Raw genomic sequence first — 20,810 nt, forward strand, 5'->3', positions numbered from 1 at the left:
GCGCGAATCAATGGCAGGCTTGGCTATTGCTTGTAGAGCTGTCACGGTATGGCACCCTTCAGGAGCGAGAGCGGTTCCTAGACAAGCTACTAGACGCAGGCATCATCCAGTTATGCTTGAAGGCGAGTGGTTAGCCATCGACACTTGAATTTTGGCGCTGACCTTAGCTTCCTCAGACAATGAGTCACCCTGTGCTGCGCTTTCGAGGGAAAGCAACATTCCTCATCGGAATCTTGGCTACCGAAAGCTTTCTGGCCAGGAAAATATCAGCACCTATTGCAGCCAAAATACTGAAGGCTTTGTACACGCTCGCACTCCAGGATCCAGAAGCAACTTCTGACCAGTTGACCAACCCGGAGACGATGTGGCAGTACCTTTTACCAGATCAAGACATGGACGACCCGCGGAGCAAGGACGAACGTTCTCAGAGTCTTATGACGAATCGCCTCTTCGGCCATGTACAGGGTTCTGCGCTTGAAACTGCCCATGGACTCATCGCTATGAACACACGCCCATCTCCGAGGTATTATCACGATGTTCTCAAGCAGAAGCCATCTGTGATTGACTTGCTGTTGGAGTGTATGCTGATCGAACCACCTCATTGCTACCCAGAGGGAACTGCTGCGTACACAGCTAGCGACAACCTAGCCGCTTTTTTCAGGTGGCCCTCCTCCATGCTGGTTCCTGGAGTCTCAATGCCAATCAATGAACCGCTGAGCAACAAAGACTGGAAGGCATTGCTCCAGTCTATGCAGGTTCTAACCTCGCAGAAAGACTGGACTGAGCGCATCATTGAAGCTTGGATGAAAGGCGAGCCAGATGCGGAGGATATCGAGAGGAGGAATCAGTACGTACAGTATGGCGAAGACGCATCATCTGATGCACATTGCTGACGTGCTTGTGTTGTATAGGAGTATCGCCAACGCTGGTCTGCTCTACACTGATATTAATGCTCAGATAGACTTTGAAGAAACAAATGAGATGCTTGCAAGAGCAGTCAGTCAGTAGTAACATTTTCTCAGCGTAACAGTACTAAGAGACTGACGAATCTATCGGCAGGCCGCTCTCGGATTTCCCTCCTTCGTCTCATCACGACTATGACTCACGGCGCCGACGCAATAGGCCTCAAAAATGTCGATATCTACTCCTTACTGCCTATCGCTTATCGTGCGAGCCAAAACTTGTTCACAGATGAAATTGGCCTTTGGCCGCCCTGGGTTTCCCTCGAAGCCAACTATAGGCGAGATATCGAACCTTACATCGTGGTCCCTGAGAGAGTACTTGGACCCACGGCTTATGCGCGGCTACTAGTCGTCCTGGCCCAGAGGAATTCCTTGAAGAGCGTTCAGTCGCTGCAAAATCCTCCCGCGGGCTTATCATCATCCACGTCTATTGCACAGCTGCGCCAAGTCACCCATCCGGATGTCATCGCACGCTTCCTCGACATCGCAATCAGCAGGGTACAGAATGCCATGGAGAAAGGGAGGATGGATAGCGATGGACTTGACCCGAACGCCAAAATACGGGGTGGGCGCATTTATGCTGCTGCCGCGGAGCTCTCCGCGGCCGTGGTCGCGTTCGACGATCTCACCAATGGAGAGTACACCACCGACGAGGTATCCGCGGCGGGACGCTACCTCGTGATAGCGTTGCATCATGTCTCCGAGGCAGCTACAAAGGCAAGGAGGTACCGGCGCGCGTATTTCTGCTTGGTTGCGACAGTCGAGATAGCTGAGGGTATTAAGGAGGCGCCTCCAGGTTGGTCAGATTTCGTGAGCCAGCTCAAAAAGCAACTTCGGCAAGCCAAGGCTAGGCTGGAAACTCGACCAAGCAACGACGTAAGTCTTGCACCACGATAGCTCTGGATAGCTAATTGACGTTCGCTCTTTCAGTGAGTCTTGTTGACTCCTGTCGGTCGTGAAATGTGATGTCTTTTGTCTCCCTTGAAGCACTTCTTAGTGTATCTTCAATCTTTATTTGTCAAATAAAAGCTAGATGAACACACGAAAGCTGAAACTACGTACTAGCTACGTGAACCTCTGTTTGCTCCTGTCGTGCATGCTTACATGAGTGATCGAGCGTACGTGCCGTTGCGGACACGTCAGTGCAAAGCGGCATGTACTGTAAATGCCGGTCATTTATCGCTAGCTTGCATTTACTACAACTTTCTGACTTTCTCACGAGCTCGGTTGTCTTGCTCGGTATTCCTGAAAACGTTTCAAAAGACCTACTGTACTAGTGATACATGGGCCCCAGTCTCATCGAACTTGCATTCGTTGACTATTCCTTACTGTTTTGATGTCAAACCCAATGGCTTCTACGACGACATTGTGCACGCCTTCTGGCACCGTTGTTATCAACAAGATTGGTGTATGTCCCCCATGTTCTAAAAGATCAATTTAAATATGGTTCACGAACACTTCTAGCATGGCTTATTGTCGATGTCGTACGAGAACTTCTATCTCTCTGTGTCGGCGCATGCTCATCGCTGTGCAGACTGGGAACTGTCCCAGACGAGCAGTGTTTTGCAGCAATTAGGGCTGGAGTAGACTCCCTTTCTGAGGGTGTGAAGATGTTCTTGAGCGGCGGTGAGCGTTATACATCCGAAGCAATAGATGAGAGTACTCAGTGAGCGCCTTAGGGGAGTCGTATCAATCTCCCAATTCCGCTCTCACATGTTGATACTCTTCCTTCACAGGGTGGCGTCAATATGAAGGCTCACACCATCGACGGCAGCGAGGAGAACACAAAGGCGAGCATAGAGAACGTCCTTGATAAGTTGTGCGGAAAGAAGAAGCTCGACCTCTACCAGTTTGGTCGCGTCGACAAGAACGTTCCGCTCCGCTCGAGACAACTCTCAGCGTGATGGCACAGTACGTGAAGGAGGGTAAGGTTGGGTCGATCGGCATGTCGGAGGTGAGAGCGGAGACGCTGCTGCGTGGGCACAATGTACGGTTTCTCTTCGCTTTCAGTATGCCGTTGGGCAGAGGCCAATAGGGATCGTGTCAAGTTCCATCCTGTGACCGCCGTCGAGATCGAAGTCAGCCCTTGGGAGTATGGATCGGAGCAGAAGAAGGTTATCGAGGTGGCGAAGGAGAATAACATCGCGGTCATCGCGTATTCGTGAGCTTTAAACCCATGTCCTTCGCGATATGAACTGACAACACCCCTCATAGAACTTCGAGAAGAACGTCATCATCGTTGATCAACTGCAAGCCATCGCCCAACCCAAAGCCATTACTCCAGCCCAGCTGTCTATCGCATGGGTGTCCACCCTCAGTCCCCATGTTGTCCCTCTCCCTGGCTCCGCGTGAGTGTTCAAGCTGTAGCGTCGGTGTGCCTTATTCATAGACAGTTGCTTGCTTCATCAGTCGTACTGACCGTACCCTGGAGAACCTTGCGAGTAGTAACGTCACTTTCACTGCCGAGGAATTGTCAAAGGTAAACGAGGTCGTTGAGAATGCAGCTGTCACAGTACAAGGTGACCGATACCCCGAAGCGCACATGGCGGCTCTTTGGGCATGATCGTGTTGTACACCTCGAACGATTATTGAAATGACGTGTATGATCACTTGGTGCTCTCGTGTCACCTCAGTACATGTCGCCAGGTCACTGTGTCTATACGCCTCCTAGTAGGATAGCATTAGATAGCATTGGATAGTATTGCAAGCTATGTTTAAGCAGTAGTTAATGAACATGAACGATCGGAGAGATACGGAATCGTAATTGACTGCACCTGAAGACTTCGTTAACAATGTAGCTGGGATCTATATCAACGTTGTGATTATAAGATGGTGATCTGCTGAATGGCGACCATACACTTTTCGCGAGATCGACAGCGCTAGGTGATGCGTGTAAACGTGAAGATGACGCTGGTAGAGGTCACCGACGCAAACCTGCCGAATAGTTTGAATTCCGCTCGCAGAGAGCCGCTCGGCTTGTATACTTCAGGGCCGGCATCACTCAACGATACGCGTCAACGTAATACAGTAGTAACTCGGTCGAAAAGTCGTATATTTCGTGATATACAAGGAATGTAGGTGTCCATCGTGGAATACAGGTAATAAATTTAAAGTAACTGCTCATGTGTCGTCATGAAAATAAACGTTGCGTATCAAGTCTCTACAACGAATCGACTGAAGTCGCGAGATCAGCAAAGCCCACGCGAGCCTTCCCGGCGTCAAAGATAGTGTAGACGTTCTTCATGAACACGTCCCCTAAAATCCAGGTGTCTGCAATTGTCGATGGAGTCAGCGAAGATCCCATAGAGGGCTTGCTATGAACGTGCTTACCAACGTCAAGGCCAGCATCCCCGACGACTCCGCCAAGGCAGTACAAAGTACCGTTTGGAGCCGAAAATGTCCCGAGGTTGAGCGACTCGAACGACATGGTGATCTCCTTGCCCTGAATAATGAAGCTAATTTGCTGCTCTGCCAACTGGTCACAGGGGGCTGTTTCAAAGCATCGTTCATGAGACAAGGAGCACGGAAAGGAATCATCAATGACACGGCCTACCTACGAAGCTGCCGCCACCGAGGGATGTCCCGTTGATCGACTGGTAAAAGGCGGAGACGAGCGTCTCGTTCGCGCGGATCGCTGTTGTGCCGCTGTCGACGATACCGGAGAAGTTCGAAAGGATCGTCTGGTTGTTGAGGGTCAACTTGTCAACTTCAACCTCCCATATTTGCTAGAAGAGTTGCAATGGCGGTGAGCTAAGCCCTACGGTATCTGATGCTGAGCGACACGAGTACATACCTTCACGGCACCAGTGACAGGCGCATAAGTGATATTGCCAGTGTACAAGTCCTTGTTGGTGCCGCCGATGGTGAGCTCAGAGCCTTGATTGCTGAGATAGAATGCGAAGACGGGTTCGGGCAGTCCGCTTCCGCTTTGGTTCACGAGGTTGAAGAAGGCCGAGTCAGTGTAATTCACGGACGACGCGGGGAATCCGAGGCCAAGAAGGCCATCGGAGGGATCGCTCGCGAATCCAAAGTCCTCGGTATATGTGTCTGCCACGAGGATAGTCTGGTTCTGGATCTGAGAGAAGGGTGAGACTTTCGGGGATGCCACGGCAATACGATACAATATACCTTGTATCCGCCAAGGTAGATGTCGTCCGTCCAGACAGCACCTGACACCTGGGATCCATCTGCGTATGCAGAAGTTGTATTCTTGCCAGTGTTCTTCGCCGTTGAACTCGTTTTGGGATCCCACTGGTGGTGCCCGGTACAGTTCCCGCAGTCGAGGCCGGGCAAAAACAGCGTGCCACTTCCGGTATCAAAGTTGACTGCGCATCAGCAGTTTCGTTAGATCATTGTTGCAAGATTCGTTTGAAGTAGATGATATACGCACTCGTAAACGTGGTCGGGGGTGTGCCGACATCGATATATCCGACCCACCGCGTCTCCTGCCAGTCGAATAGATCGATCGTGCCATTCGATATCGATGGAGACGAGGACGAGTTGCCGTTACCTCTCCTTCCGAGTCCACTAGCCTCAACGTTCAGTGATCATCGAATGAACAATGAATGCGTAAAACTCACCTTCCCACCTCCCGCTTCCTCAACGGGATCGAGATGTGCCCCGGCGCCCGCGCCGGTTTAGGTTGGGGATGAGGCAAAGCCAGAGCAGTCAAGGCCGGAATCAGAGCAAAGAACGCAGCGGACTTGAACATCATTCTGGAAGTCGGAAGGAAGTAAATGGAGGTCGAAGTGGTAAAAATATATGGTCCGTAAGAGTATGAAGATAAGAAACCGGACGAAGGAGGCCTGATTAAACAGCTATAGGTCGTTCAAAAACAAAAGCAAAGACGTCAGGTCGCAGACCGAGTCGAAGAAGTCACAGTGAATGAAGAGAGGAGAAAGGCAGAATGACTTCCAAAACAAAAACCCAAGTCACATATATAGCCCACTGAGCGCTCGAGCGCTCAAGAAAACCACCGACGTCAACAGCGAGGCGCTGTCCACTGTTCCGTTAGTGGCTCTGCCATCGATGCGCTCATTAGCACTGCACCTACGACAAAATTAGCGCCTAATACAATCCTGGGGTGGACACGAACAAAGTGGACGCGCCCACGATCACGGAACGATGTAGAGCCGGTGTGTTGACATATGGATCATCGCCAGATAGCTTCAGGGAGCGCCTGGTGAACTAAGGATGAAGCCAACGTGCTACAGGAACTCGAGGCACAGACTCGGAGTACTAGCACCTGAATCAAAGCCCACAAGATGCCCGAGAGAAACCTGAAGCCGGAGAAGCATCGGGGACAGATACCAGCATCGCCACATCGTCGCAATCGCCTTCAAGTTCATTATTAGCTCAAGGTACATTCAAGCTATCGCCAGTCAAGGCAGTACTTGCCCAAGAAGACGCAGACACGTGGTACTGTGACCTATAATAAGCGCCCAATCAGTTATCCATCAATCAAGTTTGCAGTGGCGTGGGGAGCGCTGCGACACTTTCATGCATTTCCTTTACAGTCGCCGAAAAGCAACGAGAAGCAACGAGAGCCTTGAGATTATCGATGTTCCGAGTCTCCTGCGAAGCCAACGGCAAAGCAAACTCGATAAAATCGGTAACGAAACGAGGTCGAGAGCTGTCACGAGTGCAGCGTCAGCTCCTAAAAAGACGTCCGAGAGATGAGTCGGAAACGGCTCGGCAGCATCCTCGCACCAGCCTGATAAAATCAAGACCTCGAGAAGCCTGGCGGCCTTCAGTAGAGTATTCGAGGAATATCGTCGTCACCTACTAGTCAGGCGGTGCCCAAGAGACAGAGACATGCAGTACCGCAAGGTAGCGCTCGTTCACTGATCATCGATCATCGATCAAGCTCAAGCCTGCAGTGGCGTCACGGTCTGAGTGAAGAACATTCGGTATTTGTGTCATTGAAGGTCATTGATCCCGCGAGCGCTGTTCGCGGCCTTCGCCGTCACTGCAGTCTTGACCATGAGGTTAAACATCTGGCGAAATCTCCGAATCTTAAGAAGCCGACTGCAGGCTTAGAGAGATGTAAAGCGATATGAGAGCCCTAGAGATGCCCTAGAGAAGATCAGAGATGAGTTGGGGACGAATGTCAGCATCCTTGCACCAGCATGCTCGTCTTTACACCAAGTCGAGGGTGCATATTGATGCCGGAGAAGGCAGTGTCTATGACGCGCCTATTTAGCTCAGGCCTGTGAGTACAGGTTGGTAAGTAGACTGTTGCGACGCCCAGTAGTGCACTACATAGCATTGGGATCCCCTAGTGCGCCGAATCTAGGCCAAGAAACGCATGAATATCAAGGGAAGATGAAGAGGAGTTTCCATTGAGCGGGCTGACAGAAACCCTGGTTTGAACCCCGCTCGCAAAGAGCCGCTCGGTTCTACTTTAGGGCCGACATCAAAGGCGTCGCCCCATCACGCACGCAGATAGGAAACATAAACAACACATGATATTCGTTTTATAATTATAGTGACCTTCATCTATCAAATCTAATTAGGCTCTATAGTGTATCGCCGCCGCCGACCCCAACACGAAACCCTCGAAAGGACCCGAGGAGAGACAAACAAACCTCCCTAGTTTAGAGTCCGCGTGCCTCCAGACGACCACGGAAGATCTTCTGGAACTGCGGGACGTGGTCGAAGTCCATGAGCGTGTAGTGCTGTCCTGGCACGTCGATGTACTGCGGCTCGCCGCGGCTGAACTGGCTCCAGGGCTTGAGCTGCTTGTTGAGCCAGTCCTCCTTGCTGCCTTTCAGAGGGATGGCGTAGAAGACATCGACAGCGGCTGAAAGGAAAGGAAAGCGAGAGTGAGCTGTGGGTTGCGATCCAGATGTGAGGGTAACACTTACAAACGTTGCCGCCGGGGTTGTACGACTTGCCGCACTCGATGAGCGAGCCGGCGATGGAAACCCAGTGGTCGAGCTTCCCGGGGGTGAGCTGCAGCTCGACAAGACGCTCCGGGGGAGCGAGCTTCCAGACAACTTCAAGCTGCTCCTCCTTCGTCATCGTCTTCAGCTTGGGGTGCAGGTCGTTGGCGTCCTGCTTCGTGATCAAGCTGAGGAAGTAAGCCAAGTTGAGCATGCCGCCCGTCCAGTCGATCTCGTGCATGCGGTCCGCGATGTGCGGCGGGATGTTGATAAGACCGACGAACTTGACCTCCTCGCCCATGGACTCGAGGCGCTTGGCAACCTCAAAGGCGACGACACCACCGTACGAGTAGCCGGCGATGGCGTAGGGGCCCTTGGGCTGTGTCTTCTTCATAGCGTTGGCATACGAGGTGACCATCTCGTCCATCGAGCCGAAGAAGGGGTGACCGGGCTCGAAGCCACGAGCACGGAAGGCGTAGAAGGGGCGCTCGTTCTGGAAGTACTTGGCGAGGTTGACGAAGATGAGGACCTCACCGACACCGGGGTGAACGAAGAAGATGGGGGTCTTGTCACCGCTGAGCTGGAGAGGGACGATCGGGTCGTACTCATTGGCACTGGCGTCATTGTTCACGAGGCCGTTGACGTATTTGGCCAAGTCCGACACTATGGGGTTCTTGAGGATCTGGATGATGGGGATCTCGGAAAGACCGAAGTGGGCCTCGCCCTCGCGCTTGAGACTAATGAAACAGTTAGACAGAGTATTTGAAAGCTACAGAAGAGACTCACCGAATGACGTCGATAGAAGTGCCACCCAGCTCGAAGAAGTTATCGCGCGCCGACACCTCGTTGGACTGCAGGTTGAAGATTCCCGCGTAGATAGCAGCGAGCGCCTTCTCATCGTCAGTCGAAGGAGCGACGAAGCTAGCGCCACGAGCCAAGCTGATCAGCTCCTCAGCACGAGCAACGTGCTTGGCGAGAGCGCCCTGCACGAATTGCGAGAGGAGGCGGGCACGCGAGAGCTTTCCAAGCGTGGTCTTCTCCATCTGGTCCATGGGGATGGGGACGATGTGCTGAGGAGGAAGGGTCATCATCTTGACGGAGACGTCCTTGATAGCACGGTGCGTCTCTGAGAGCTTCTTCGAGGCATCGTCGCCGCGCAGGTCGAAGGTGGGAGCGTAGAAGACGACGAAGCCCTCAGTCTCCTGGCCGGGAGCACGGTAGGGAGCTGCGGCGAGGAATGAGTGCGTGACACCCTGGACGGTCTGGAGGTAGGTCTCGAGCTCGGGGATGCCGTAAGAGACACCGTGGACGATGACCGTGTCCTTGATACGACCGCTGAGGCGCATGTTGCCGTTCTCGATGATACCGATGTCGCCGGTGCGGTACCAGCCACCCTCCACGAAGCTGGACTTGGTGGCCTCGGGGTTGTTGTAGTACCGGACGAAGATCATGGGACCGCGAACCTGGAGTTCACCAGGTTGGCCATCGGAACGAGGAGTGACACCGTCCTCGGGGTCGACAATGCGCATCTCACAACCGTGGACGGGCGCTCCGAGGGCAAGGAACTCATGCTTGGGCGAGTTCTCCGCGAGGTCCACAACGTCGTAGATGCATCCAGCGCTGAAGGAGGTAGGAGATTAGCGAGCGCTATCTGATGAGAGCTAAAAAAACACGTACCAAGTCTCGGTCATGCCGAAACCAGCTGCAACCTTGAAGGAAACCTTCGAAGGGTTACGTCCAAGCTTCTTCAAAAGCTGAACAAATGCCACAGCAGTCTTGCTGACGACGGCCTCGCCACCGCTGTTCATACGCCTCAAAGAGCTGAGGTCGAATTTGCCGTGCAAGTCCGTGCGCTTCTCAAGGTCACGCACCATCTTGGCGAGCAGGAAGTTGGGGGCAAAGGCGATGTCGATAGACTGTAGAGGATGATGTCAGTGATCAGAAAAGCGCTGCAGAGCTTATGATTTACCCTTTCGTCAATGAGACGGAGAAGAAGCAAGGGGTCCGAGAGGATCGCCGAGGCGTGGACGTGAAGTTGGGAGCAGCCGTAGAGCAGAGGAGCGATGTGCATCTCCAGAGATCCGGCAACGTGGTCGAAGCCAACCCCTGAGCAGTAAATGTAAGCAATGGCAAGGCGAAAGAAGAGAGAGAAGATGCTCACAGTTGAGGATGTTTGTCTGAGGGGTGAGTCTATAGTTTGCGCCCTTGGCGATGCAGGCGTTGATGATAGTGCGATGTGTGTGGACGACGGCCTTCGAGAAGCCAGTCGAGCCAGACGTCAAGAACAGAATGGCCTCGTCGTCCGGCTGGGACTGGCGCGCAACGTAGTTGGCCGCCACCGAGGACTTCTCGGCACTGGCCAGCAGGTCCGAGAAGAGGTGGACGTCGAGCCCCTTGATTGTGTCGAGCTGCATAGCTCCCGCGTCGTTCGTGAGCCACGTAGCCGAGCCAAAGAGCTTGCGGATGTGAGCAATGTGCCCCTCCTTGTGCTCCTGCTGGGCGCTGAGGGCGGGCTGCAGGCAGGGGACGAGCCCAGCGAGCAGACAGGCCCAGACGGCCGACATGTTGTCCTCGTGCTCGGTGAGGTAGACGACGACAACCTCGCCAGCGGGCTTCTTCCAGGCGGCGAGGGCGGACGCGAGGTTGCGGACGCGCTGGTTGAAGTCCTGGAAGGTGCGGGCCTGGACAGAGGAGTCGTGGGCAGAGGAGGTGATGAAGCTAAGCTCGTGGGAGGGGTACATCTCGGTCGCCTGGAGCAGAAGGTCGTTCAAGGTTGCAGGAACGCCCTCTGCCGTCTTGACAGACGCCTTGAGGTTGGCGACGGGGTTGGTCGCGGGGTTAGAGAAGACAGCGGTAGGAGCCATTGGTATCGCAAGTAAGTAGGATAGGTGAGAGGTAAGGATACTAGGGTGGACTGGAGGGCCTTTATATACGGCTGAGGTTGGCTGAGGAGGTTTGGTCTGGATGAGAAGATGCGAATACCAGAGGAGGCTGCTTTGGTCTGCTTCGATATGACGATGGAATGCTCCCTTATATACCGATGACGAAGGCGACTACCTTCGAAGAGCCTAACTTCGAAATTGAGACTTGGAGTTGTGGAGACGTGCAGCGTCCTCCGTAGGATCCGGAGACATGGCGGTGAGATTGGGCAGGCCTTGCCAGTTGGGTCAATAACGCGCTAGGGTATCCTGTTGCACCGTCTCGAAGTAAGACTAAGACGAGGGCGGAGCGCGTTAGACTAAGTCAAGGTATGGCGATACCCGGGCTGCACTGCGATAGGCCGACGCCGATCTGAGATTCGAGTCATTGTTGATCCCCTCCCGGATGTCCACAAGGCCGCGCATTCCATCGGTATCAAGCCAACACCAGTACGCCAAAGATACTTCACCCGAAGTCGCCGAAGTGTGTAGCGCGTTCGAAGAAATGTTGATCGTTTCGGACGAGTGCATAGCGTTGACCACGGAAGGATCTTGGTGTGAAAAAAAGCGAGGGCTGTCCGCACCGCAGAGGGACTTGGTCGTTTCAGGCAACACTAGAGACTATTATGAATGACCTTGTGGAGGTAAGGGTTGCGATGGCCAAGCATACAGCATCGTAGTAATGGCATGAAGCTTCGTGAAGATGAAGTTCATAAAGTTCGCAGTAGGTTCAAAGATGTCAACGTCAGGATGGTCAGTCGCGTCACCGCTCGGGTCGGAGTTTCGATCGCTCATTTCCTCGCCCCAACGCGTCCTCCGCCCATAACCCACTTCCACCGCCCCGTTGCCAAAGTCGCGAGTCATAGAACATATCTTAATTCATCCTCAAAATGATAACTGTCTTGTGCCTTACGCTGTGCTTCTAGCGCGGGTCCTTCTCACCAACGACTCATTCAAGGTCAACGCTGTTCCGACAGCATCGTATCCACGGGCTATCAACGCCCTACCACGCTTTCCTCCGCTTCATAACGCAAAACGGTCAAGACCATTGCCCGCGTTTCGGTCCAGACTAGTGCCTTGCAAGTTGGGTTCAACCTAGCGTCTTTTCCGCCCGAGTTGCCATCAAACGCGACAGCGCCTCCCTCCTAATCGACAGCCTAGTCCAGTCTCCGGCTAGCAAGTGTCGCGTTCAAGACCCGTTTGTCTCCAAACCAACGGATTTGCCTCTTCTCCGTGTTGCCTGAGCGTGTATCTCATCTGCATGCCTTATCAGCGCCCTCTTCTTCGCGGACTGCGCAGCGCAGTCAGAACTTCTCTTCCCAGGACATTCCAACGCGTTCCCATTGGCATCCTGTGGTGCGTCCGCGTCATCTTTCTCTCTTCGCGCTTCCTCGCTTTTGGTATATGATCACGCCCCTTTTGACTGACGCGAAGCCGCTCAGCAATCACACTTACTCCACCATGAATACGAGCATGAAAGCGCTACGCTACGAACAGACTGGTTCGCTCGACAATCTCAACCTCGCCGACGTTGCGCCCCCCACGCTCGCGCCCGGGGAGGCCCTCGTGCAGGTCAAAGCTGCAGGCATCAACGGGGTGAGTCCGTGTATGCGCCTGTTGAGTCACTCTATCTGACGTGTATATGCGCTTTCAGTCGGACTCCGCCGGCGTGCAGGGGTGGTTCCCCTTCGTCACCGTACCTCGCACGGCAGGGCGAGACTTTTCAGGGACAGTCGCCCAGGTCCACTCTGATGCTGACTCGGAATGGGTAGGTGCGGAGGTCTGGGGTACCGGTGGGGATAGGGGGTTCGCGGTGGATGGGACCTACGCCGAGTACGTTTGTGGATTCTATTTGATTAACAACAAGTTCGCGCTAACAGTCTCCACCCATCCACGCATCTTATCTTTCGGTGATGGCTCTATTCCAGCTATGTCAAGGTCCCCGTATCCGCGCTCAGCCGCAAGCCCAAATCCCTCACCCACGTGCAAGCGGGCAGCCTCGGCCTCCCGTGGCTCTGCGCCTGGATAGCGGTGGAGACGCTCGCGCAGGTGAAGAAGGGCGAAAACGTGCTCATCATCGGTGCGCATCTCCTACAGCCCTCCGCCCCTCGAACCTCGCTCACTAACCTCACCCCCAGGTGCACGCGGCGGCATCGGCTCCGCCGCCGCCCAGCTCTGCGCCGACCGCGGCGCCTCCGTCCTGGGCACATACCGCACCCTCCCACCCTCCTCCTCCGTGCCCGCATACCTCACGCCCATCGCGCTCTCCGGCCCCACGGCCATCCGCGACGCCGCCAAAACCGCGGGCTTCTCAAACAAGATCGACGTCCTGCTCGACTGCGCGGGGTACGAAGAGCCGTTCAACGACGCCGTGGGCACGATGACGCCGCGCGGCACGGGGCGCGTCGTCGTCATGGCCGTGCACCGCCCCGACGGGCAGTTCTCGATGGACCTGCGCGCGTTCTACACGCGCGCGCTCACGCTCAAGGGGCTCAAGTCGAGCATGCTGGATGCGCGCGAGATCAAGCAGGTGCTGGACGTGCTTGCGCAGAAGTTTGACAGCGGCGCGTTTGAGGGCCCCAGCGAGGTCAGGCAGGTGGATATGGGCGATGTCGGCGCGGTGAGGGCGGCGTTGAGGGAGGTGACGGAGCGCTCGTCGGCCGTCCGGTCAGTCATTGTGCCGGGTGGCGGTGGAGAGTGAGCGCTAGGGATCGAGGGTGTTTGATCTTGCCTTCCGCTTGTGCTATTGTATTAGATTGTCCTATCATCACTGCAGTGACGTTGTGTAATATGCAATGCTAAACAAGGCTTGGACTCTGCTCCGCTCTCTACTAGGAAGAGGTTGTGGACATCGACGCAGGTGTCATACTACCAGTCACCAGGTTAGTAGAAGGACAAGTATTCATCAAATCGAGACGAGGGACAATGGCGAATTCAGAGTGGACCGGAGGCGAACGGCGGCGAATATTGCACATCAGATCGAGACGAGTTGACAGGATTGAAATATTGAAGTGCGCCGATAGGGACTGCAGCTGGGGAACGTTCACCAGATCGAGGCAAAATACAGTCTGAGGCGAGACGGAGCGCGTCGATGCGAGTCGCGAAGGGCGGACGCGTTCATCAAATCGAGTCGAAGATCAGAAGGCAAGGCGAAAGGAAACCCGCGTGATGAGTTTGCCGAGAGGCTGCTTCACCTTCAGCAGAGCCGAACAAAACAAGGCGTGGTGTATTGTAGTATCTTCAAGATGCGAATGATTTTGCACATGACTCATAAAGAGTTAAAACTCTTCGCGCACAGCTGGTACAAATTCCCGAGGGTGAGTGGAATTACCGGTGAACCTTGTTCGCGTCAATATCTCGATCTCGCATGATCCGGTTCGAATTCTCCAACATTAATATTCAACAAAACTTCCGAATAGTCTTTCAAGCGAGCACATGGCCACTGAATTAATTCGAGCCTGCTACCCGATCACGGTGATCATTTGAAGCCAGATGTACTGCAATTTGAGGTGGTCCCTGTCAGGTCCTAATAGATGTATGTTTTATCCGATCAAGTGTCACAAGAAATGGAAGCTTGCGCTCGCGCGATGTTACTAACATCAGTGATGCTCTAGTCTAGATGGTCCCTCATGTGGCGCTTCATGTATGTGCATGATTCATCAACATCGACGACTCTTTGGGCATCATCGATCATAATCCGACGCTGAACAATAAATCCGGGGTCGGAAGAGCCGAAGTAAAGTTGTGACTGATACCCACACAACTCTAGCCCCACCATATACATCCGGCTCCAAATGAATGGCTTCATGTCCGCACCCTCGTACCGGTTGTAGGTTTGCTGGTTCGAGTTAAGGCGCAGAAAGTGGAACTGAAGGGGTGTGGCGTACCCAGAACCATATGGTCAGCATGTGTACAGTTCGGGACGGTCCCTGGTGATCGTTAAGATTCTGCCCATCTAGAAGTGGACCGTCGCCACTACTTACAATGACTCCAGCATCGAGATAGATTGACGCCTTTACATTCATCTTGTCGATCAAGCCGCCAGTGCCGCCGTGATATCCGCGCACTCTGCGGAATCATGTGTGATCAGTTAAGAAAGCAGACCCCCATATCTGGCACAAGGATGGGGAACTGTGCAGTCGTGAGTAGATGGTGGTGGCACGGGTGAAACAGTGCCACACAGTTCCCACGGCTGTAGGTACACAACCTGTGGAATATGCTTGTCAAATGGAGTACGTTATTTCATTATAGTTTCCGACAGCCGTCCGCGTCCGAGGAGTTACGCAATATTATATAGGCATACGACGGTACATACACAATTACCACTAGTGACATAATTTAGTCCGTCGATCTACTTTCAATAAAAACTATCAACCATTCTACATATGAACGGCGAGAGAGACAATAACGTTTCGGCGCCGAGTTGAACAAGGGATACACGTAGACCAAAGAGAGGTGGAGAGACGAGGGCAGGAAATAGGAGAGGTATGATAAGCGAGATGGGCACAATCCAAAAGCAAAGCAAAAAGGTAACGGATTGATCTACTTCAGGTTGAAGAACTCTTCTAGTGCCTGTGCGAAAATGGTAAGGCCGTCTCTAATGGTCTCGTCTGTGCCGACGAATGTTGCCCGAAGGTAGTTTGCACGCTGCAGATCCAGCACTCATCATCAGCCAATAACATCATTCAACACACGAGAGAAACTCACGTCTCCAATGGGACTGAGCGTTGAACCTGAGCGGTCCACGATCGCGAACGTCGACGCGGGGATCATGATCACCCCCGACTCGACGAGCTTCCTGAGCAGCTCGCTCATCAGCTGCTCCGTGTTCGTAATCGGCCCGCGCCTCGCCACCTCGCCCAGCACGCCCGGCGCAGCCATAACCGCGCCGAGCATATCGCCCTCGTCGTCGCTGCCCGAGTCCGGCGTGCGCACGACGAACCGCGGATGCGACTCGAGGTGCACCTGGATCCACACAAACATGCCCGACTGCGGCACCTCCGCGCTCGCGCACCCCGTCGGCGCGACCTTGGCGTCGAACACGCTCACAAACAGGTCGCGCCGGCGCTCGTACTCGCGCGCGAGCGAGTGCACCCACTTCATGAGCCCGTCGGCGCCCCAGCCGGTCGGGCCGAGGAGCTCGGCGAGGTATGCCTGTCCGAGCCCGTGCGGGTGCTGCGTGGACGAGTCTGTGAGCATGTCGAGCTTGTCGGCGAAGAACGGGGAGGATGTGATCCACCCGAGCCGGATGCCCGGTGCGAGGACCTTGCTGAAGCTGTCGAGGCGGACGACACGGCCGTCGATGTCCATGGAGAGGAAGGAGCGCGGGAGGACCTCTGACATCGCACGCGTGTAGCCGTGCTCTTTGAGCGTGTTCTGGTTGATCTGGAGATCGTACTGCAAGAAGTAGTACGGGTCGTCCTCGATAATAATGATGTCATATATGTGGGCAACTTCGTAGATCTGCCGTCTGCGTTCGAGGGAGATAGTGCTCCCGGTGGGATTTTGTGAGCAGCTGCAAAATAGAACACCTTTCAGATCACATTCCAACAAATCGAAGAAGGGGCACTTACGGAACGGTATACAGCACATGTGGGCGCTTGCCTTGCTTCTTCTCGTCCCAGCACCTCATCACGCGCTCCAGGTCCTCAGGCAATAGCCCGCCCCCGTCCACGCGCACGGGCACCCACCGGATGCCGAGCGCAAGCGCCGCGTTCGTCATTGCACTGAACGTGAACTCCTCGCAAAGGAACGAGTCGTCCGGGTCGCCGAACAGGCGGAAGCACTTGGTGAGCGCGTCTGCATTCCCGAGTGAGAGGCACACGGTGTGGTTCGGCGGCGCGTGGATGCGCGCGCCGAGGTCCGCCAGCGCTTCGCGCACGGCGGGAAGGCCGGCACCGGCACCGTAGGCGAAGGCGGTGCGCAGGCTGAGCGTGGAGGGAGCGTCCTTGTGCGAGGAGAGGACAAGGGTCTTCGAGGTGCCCATGCGCCAGGCTTCGACGGGGTGGTCGCCGTCAAGTGAGGGCACGATGAAGTTCATAGACGCAATCGGGTAAAGGGTGTGATGCGGGTCACCTACGATGCTTTGACATCAGCATGCAAGGGTAGGGTAAAGGGGCCATGCGACTGACCATTGCCCATGTTGATGATCCCAGGTCGAATCTGGGCGGCCTTCCATACTGATTTAATAGGGTTGGGTTGACGGATGCGAGCTTCGGTAGAGAGGTGGTGAGCAAGGTCAACCTTCCGAGGTGTTGGGTAGGGTATAGCCGACTCCACAGCGACGGGCATGATGGGAGATACGAAGGATAGGGTGTTGTAAATAGAGTGTGTGTCGAGCGGTCAGCAAGGGAAGAGAGAATGAAGGGATCCTAAACCGTCGCGAGCAGAGAGAGTCAGTTGGGTAAGTGAGGGGTTTGAACAAAACGCTACCCCTCGGAGGTCCGTATTATAAACCACGGCAGCGCATCCCCTGACAGTCTTGGACCGAACAAGTATGACACCGACAAGGCGCGGGATGGAGCACAGGCAAGACAGGTGTTGTCTTGACTTGTCTCACGAGAGGACCCCGTCTCGATTGAAACTAGGATGAAACCGCATTAGACCAACTCCGGGGACGCGGCTGCACAGGCGGAGTCGACGGAGTTGCGATGCGCCCATCTCTGCCATATGGTGTTTGTATGAGACTTGCAGATGAAATGGACCTTCGAGCGCACGAGGTACACAGATAAGCATAGGAGAGCCTACTCGGCGATAGGTTGAATTGCTTGAAAACGATCTACAGGCGCCCGACGGGTGGCATCTGACTAGATGTCTTATGGTTAGAGAGCATAGCTTAGGGGCGACTAGTCAAATTTCCGGTGCTCATGGGCCTGGACGAGGGCTGTCCGTCGTCATCGCAAGTACGCTAGGGTAGTAGCGCCTAGTGTAATTTGGTCCTATGCATGACCGTGTCATAATTGGCTGACAACCTTCAAGAAGACGTACTATCGGGTCCCATACGATCAAATGCTCCAAGTAGTATCGTGTAATATGAACGACTCCAATTGGTAACGTCTTCAACTGATCCATGCTCCTTGAGAAAGGCTTGGCTTCATCGTCCCCTTGATCGGTGTTCTCATGTAAAAGGTACAGTCGATGCGAGAATGACGGTCATCAAGAAATAAGGGCTCGGCCTTCGCCCCCCTCCGGCCTTGGAGCCTGAGCCAAGAAACAACGTCACAGGGTTTATACGAGTTCACCTGGCGGGAGTCAAGAACACCATTTCTGCGAGATACCGACGGTAAGATCCGTCAACAATCAGATACGATGAGAACACAACAAAGAACAATAGTTGAACAAAATATGACCAATGAAAGGGGTATGTAGATGTCCGTTGGTTACAAGATAGATTTCGTAAGATTGAGAAGTCCATAGTTCGAAGCCGTGATCGTGCAGGAGAAAGCTAGACCGCTTCGTCGATACCTGCGGCGCAGAGACCACACCCGATGCACTCGAGACAAGCTGTGCCACAAGGAAGAATGATGGTAAGATAGAGGAATTCCTAAAGGGGTTAATGGCACTTACCCAGACCGCCGCAACACGCGCAGAGGTAGCACGGGCAACATAACGGGTTGTTGAATGCACCTTGGCACCATTTATGAGGATGCGATAACCTGATAGTGATCGAACATGAGCTTACCTCGACAGCACCAGGCACTCAGCATAATAGCAGCGATCAAGACCAAGAAAAGCCCAACGAAGACGATGATGAGGTATACTAGTATGGAACAATAGTCAGAAACAATGAAGTAAGACATGTCAACAAACGAAACGTACACTTCTTGCTCGTAAAGCTCGACTGCTGTCCGCTCGACGACGTCTGTCGCTTGCCCAGGACAACGCCGTCTCCGCCCAGAAGCAGATCCATGAAATCCATTTCCGATACACATGACAACACGAGCAGCCCTCCGACGACGAAAAGGGAGATGGCAACGGGAAGCAGAAAACGGCGCAGGCGAGCCTTATGACATGATCTATGTGATCCCGCCGTTGCGCAGTCGCAGGGAGCGCCCGAGAGCTGGTGCTCTTGCGAGCACTGATGAGGCCGTTTCTCGTCTGAGGCCTCAATATCTTGAGTACAAAGCTGCATGGAGTTGGATAGAGCGGGCTGGTAGTAGATGGGTGCCATTGTTGCGGAAGAAAGAGACGCTTGCAAGCGATAAAGAGGCGATTGGGGTGGCAAGGCGGTGGAGGAGCAAGAAGAGGTGTGGACTGCGCGCGGACTGGCTTCGTTGGTCTTGGTGTCTTGGCTGCCACAAAAGGAATGTGCAAGCCCCTATTTGCACCGCCGTCACAGCCTTCAGCCACAATATTAATCCGATTCTCGCGCCTTCTCCGTCCTGCTGCAAGAAATTTAGCCGCAGTGCGCTGCAAGTATTGGACGCCAAGAGAGAACATGGGCTGTCCACCTTTATTTTGAATTCCTTAGTTCAACTTGCGTAAATTAGCCGTACTCAATCTCGCTATTCAAACTTTCGAAGCCACTCGTCGTCCCAGTGTCTACTAAGCCAGCAGCAAACCCATGTTCAGTGTAGGGTTTCCTGTCATTAGTAATAGTAAACTAAAGTAGGTATTTGTCGGTAAAATCATAATACTACGATTGTAGGCATAAAGCTACCAGTCTTCTAGCGGACCATCTCCACTGGATAGATGCTTTCATTGGAACACAATACTTACACCCCTTCCTACACGATCCGCAGACTTTGAGCCTCGATCATCCTGTCTACCGCATCCTCCAGTGACTCCGATGCCATCGACGAATCCCATGCAACCCCGCGTGAGACCCGAATCATGACCACGAGTGGCGCGATGATCTGCATCTCACCGAGAATTACGGCGACCATGTACTCGGCCGGATTGTTTATGAGGTACGTTGCCAGGAATGGGACGGTGCAGACTGTTAAAGGGACGTATGAGTCAATAAGTATGGTGCCCATGGATGAGTAGTGTCTTGAGCCGGGCATTCCTGGCAAGGATAAGACACAGCTGTGTAAGTGAGAACAAACGGGCGGGGATGAATAGATACACACCCCAATTAGCTTTAAAGCGGCGCCTGTAAAGAAAGAGACGACCTGCTATGAAGGCGGTGATGTAGACGTTGAGGCAGAAAGATGACAGGAACATGGCGGTGACAAGATACACGTTGAAGGTAGTACTATCGCCGGCCGTGACTGGGAGTTTACTAAAGACTACGAATGCAAGGAAACCGAGGACTGTGGGCTGCAATTAGTCACCTGAAAATTATACTCTATCTTGATACGCACTCGATGTTCCCAGATAGAGGATAATAGGTGCCGCTAAAAGATAGCGATAGAAACGCGACATTGACCAAACGACTTTGAACCGCCAGACCTGGCGAGAAAAACCGTTATAAGCCATCAGTACACGCGCAAAACAAGATGACACACCATCATCCCATCCGAAAGCATGCAAATTATCCACAGAGGGATATCCGCGACCGATGTGAATCCTCCCGGAGCGAGATTCTGCACGTACGGGCTCTGAAGTGATGTTGACGCGTGAATTACGTACGCATCGATGGCGACTCCTGCCATGCCCACGACCACCGCCGTGCCTGCCAACCAGAGTGTACCAACGTATGCGAGAAGGAACGTGAGTTGTTTCCGTGAGCGGGATTGGCGGGTCTGGATGAGCGAATGCGCACACAAGGCTGCCGCTGTGGACATGAAACCGTAGAAGGCCCCACCGACTGTCATCGAGCCTGCGATTCGGAGGCTTGCGGTGAATGCCGCTTGCGCCCTAGCTTGATCGGAATTCGTATACGCTGGGGTGGTGGAGGTGGAGGCCATGCCCCAAGGACTGACAGCGACGCGTTTGGGGGAGTAAGCTGTAAGGGAGGGAGGAAAACAGGCAGGGAAGGGCGTAGAGAGGACGCATGGTCCCGCGCTAACTGTGGTGGGCGCTAGGTATGCACGGGTAATTCAATCTTGAGCTTGAATATTGAATGAAGCTAGTTCGAGCCGTGTCTCGGAGCCGATGAATAT

At 53.9% G+C, this 20,810-nt stretch overlaps 7 protein-coding genes across 7 annotated transcripts; 2 read left to right on the plus strand and 5 right to left on the minus strand.

Annotated features, from left to right (window-relative positions):
• Window positions 1–179: 179 nt before the first annotated feature.
• On the plus strand, window positions 180–3,525 carry CONPUDRAFT_160220 (uncharacterized protein; the record flags this gene model as incomplete). The annotated part of the gene is made up of 8 exons (XM_007777353.1): window positions 180–847; window positions 912–1,000; window positions 1,060–1,838; window positions 2,699–2,833; window positions 2,875–2,949; window positions 3,011–3,109; window positions 3,177–3,310; window positions 3,372–3,525. The coding sequence occupies 8 exons, from the start codon at window positions 180–182 to the stop codon at window positions 3,523–3,525; spliced, it is 2,133 nt and encodes a 710-aa protein (XP_007775543.1).
• Window positions 3,526–3,991: 466 nt separating this feature from the next.
• On the minus strand, window positions 3,992–6,280 carry CONPUDRAFT_113546 (acid protease). The gene is made up of 8 exons (XM_007777354.1): window positions 6,058–6,280; window positions 5,543–6,011; window positions 5,353–5,489; window positions 5,091–5,287; window positions 4,756–5,037; window positions 4,516–4,687; window positions 4,293–4,451; window positions 3,992–4,232 (listed from the first exon to the last, which is right to left on the minus strand). Exons 2-8 carry the CDS (start codon window positions 5,674–5,676, stop codon window positions 4,123–4,125), a joined length of 1,191 nt encoding a protein of 396 aa, XP_007775544.1. The 5' UTR covers window positions 5,677–6,011; window positions 6,058–6,280; the 3' UTR covers window positions 3,992–4,122.
• Window positions 6,281–7,434: 1,154 nt separating this feature from the next.
• Window positions 7,435–11,294, minus strand: CONPUDRAFT_170203 (atromentin synthetase). Its single transcript, XM_007777355.1, has 6 exons — window positions 10,008–11,294; window positions 9,816–9,952; window positions 9,524–9,762; window positions 8,633–9,466; window positions 7,829–8,583; window positions 7,435–7,764 (listed from the first exon to the last, which is right to left on the minus strand). Exons 1-6 carry the CDS (start codon window positions 10,708–10,710, stop codon window positions 7,559–7,561), a joined length of 2,874 nt encoding a protein of 957 aa, XP_007775545.1. The 5' UTR covers window positions 10,711–11,294; the 3' UTR covers window positions 7,435–7,558.
• Window positions 11,295–12,225: 931 nt separating this feature from the next.
• On the plus strand, window positions 12,226–13,465 carry CONPUDRAFT_93972 (GroES-like protein; the record flags this gene model as incomplete). The annotated part of the gene is made up of 4 exons (XM_007777356.1): window positions 12,226–12,360; window positions 12,419–12,597; window positions 12,693–12,844; window positions 12,903–13,465. The coding sequence occupies 4 exons, from the start codon at window positions 12,226–12,228 to the stop codon at window positions 13,463–13,465; spliced, it is 1,029 nt and encodes a 342-aa protein (XP_007775546.1).
• A 1,580-nt stretch (window positions 13,466–15,045) lies between these two features.
• On the minus strand, window positions 15,046–17,055 carry CONPUDRAFT_140570 (L-tyrosine:2-oxoglutarate aminotransferase; the record flags this gene model as incomplete). The annotated part of the gene is made up of 4 exons (XM_007777357.1): window positions 15,046–15,411; window positions 15,472–16,279; window positions 16,338–16,839; window positions 16,896–17,055. The coding sequence occupies 4 exons, from the start codon at window positions 17,053–17,055 to the stop codon at window positions 15,307–15,309; spliced, it is 1,575 nt and encodes a 524-aa protein (XP_007775547.1). The 3' UTR covers window positions 15,046–15,306.
• Window positions 17,056–17,754: 699 nt separating this feature from the next.
• On the minus strand, window positions 17,755–19,002 carry CONPUDRAFT_147810 (uncharacterized protein). The gene is made up of 4 exons (XM_007777358.1): window positions 18,583–19,002; window positions 18,446–18,523; window positions 18,331–18,419; window positions 17,755–18,267 (listed from the first exon to the last, which is right to left on the minus strand). Exons 1-4 carry the CDS (start codon window positions 18,932–18,934, stop codon window positions 18,064–18,066), a joined length of 723 nt encoding a protein of 240 aa, XP_007775548.1. The 5' UTR covers window positions 18,935–19,002; the 3' UTR covers window positions 17,755–18,063.
• Window positions 19,003–19,339: 337 nt separating this feature from the next.
• CONPUDRAFT_85937 (uncharacterized protein) lies at window positions 19,340–20,642 on the minus strand. Its single transcript, XM_007777359.1, has 4 exons — window positions 20,214–20,642; window positions 20,070–20,157; window positions 19,836–20,018; window positions 19,340–19,771 (listed from the first exon to the last, which is right to left on the minus strand). The coding sequence occupies exons 1-4, from the start codon at window positions 20,613–20,615 to the stop codon at window positions 19,491–19,493; spliced, it is 954 nt and encodes a 317-aa protein (XP_007775549.1). The 5' UTR covers window positions 20,616–20,642; the 3' UTR covers window positions 19,340–19,490.
• Between the last annotated feature and the right edge of the window lie 168 nt (window positions 20,643–20,810).

This window comes from Coniophora puteana (genome assembly GCF_000271625.1).
Source record: "Coniophora puteana RWD-64-598 SS2 unplaced genomic scaffold CONPUscaffold_21, whole genome shotgun sequence".
Classification (NCBI taxonomy): domain Eukaryota; kingdom Fungi; phylum Basidiomycota; class Agaricomycetes; order Boletales; family Coniophoraceae; genus Coniophora; species Coniophora puteana.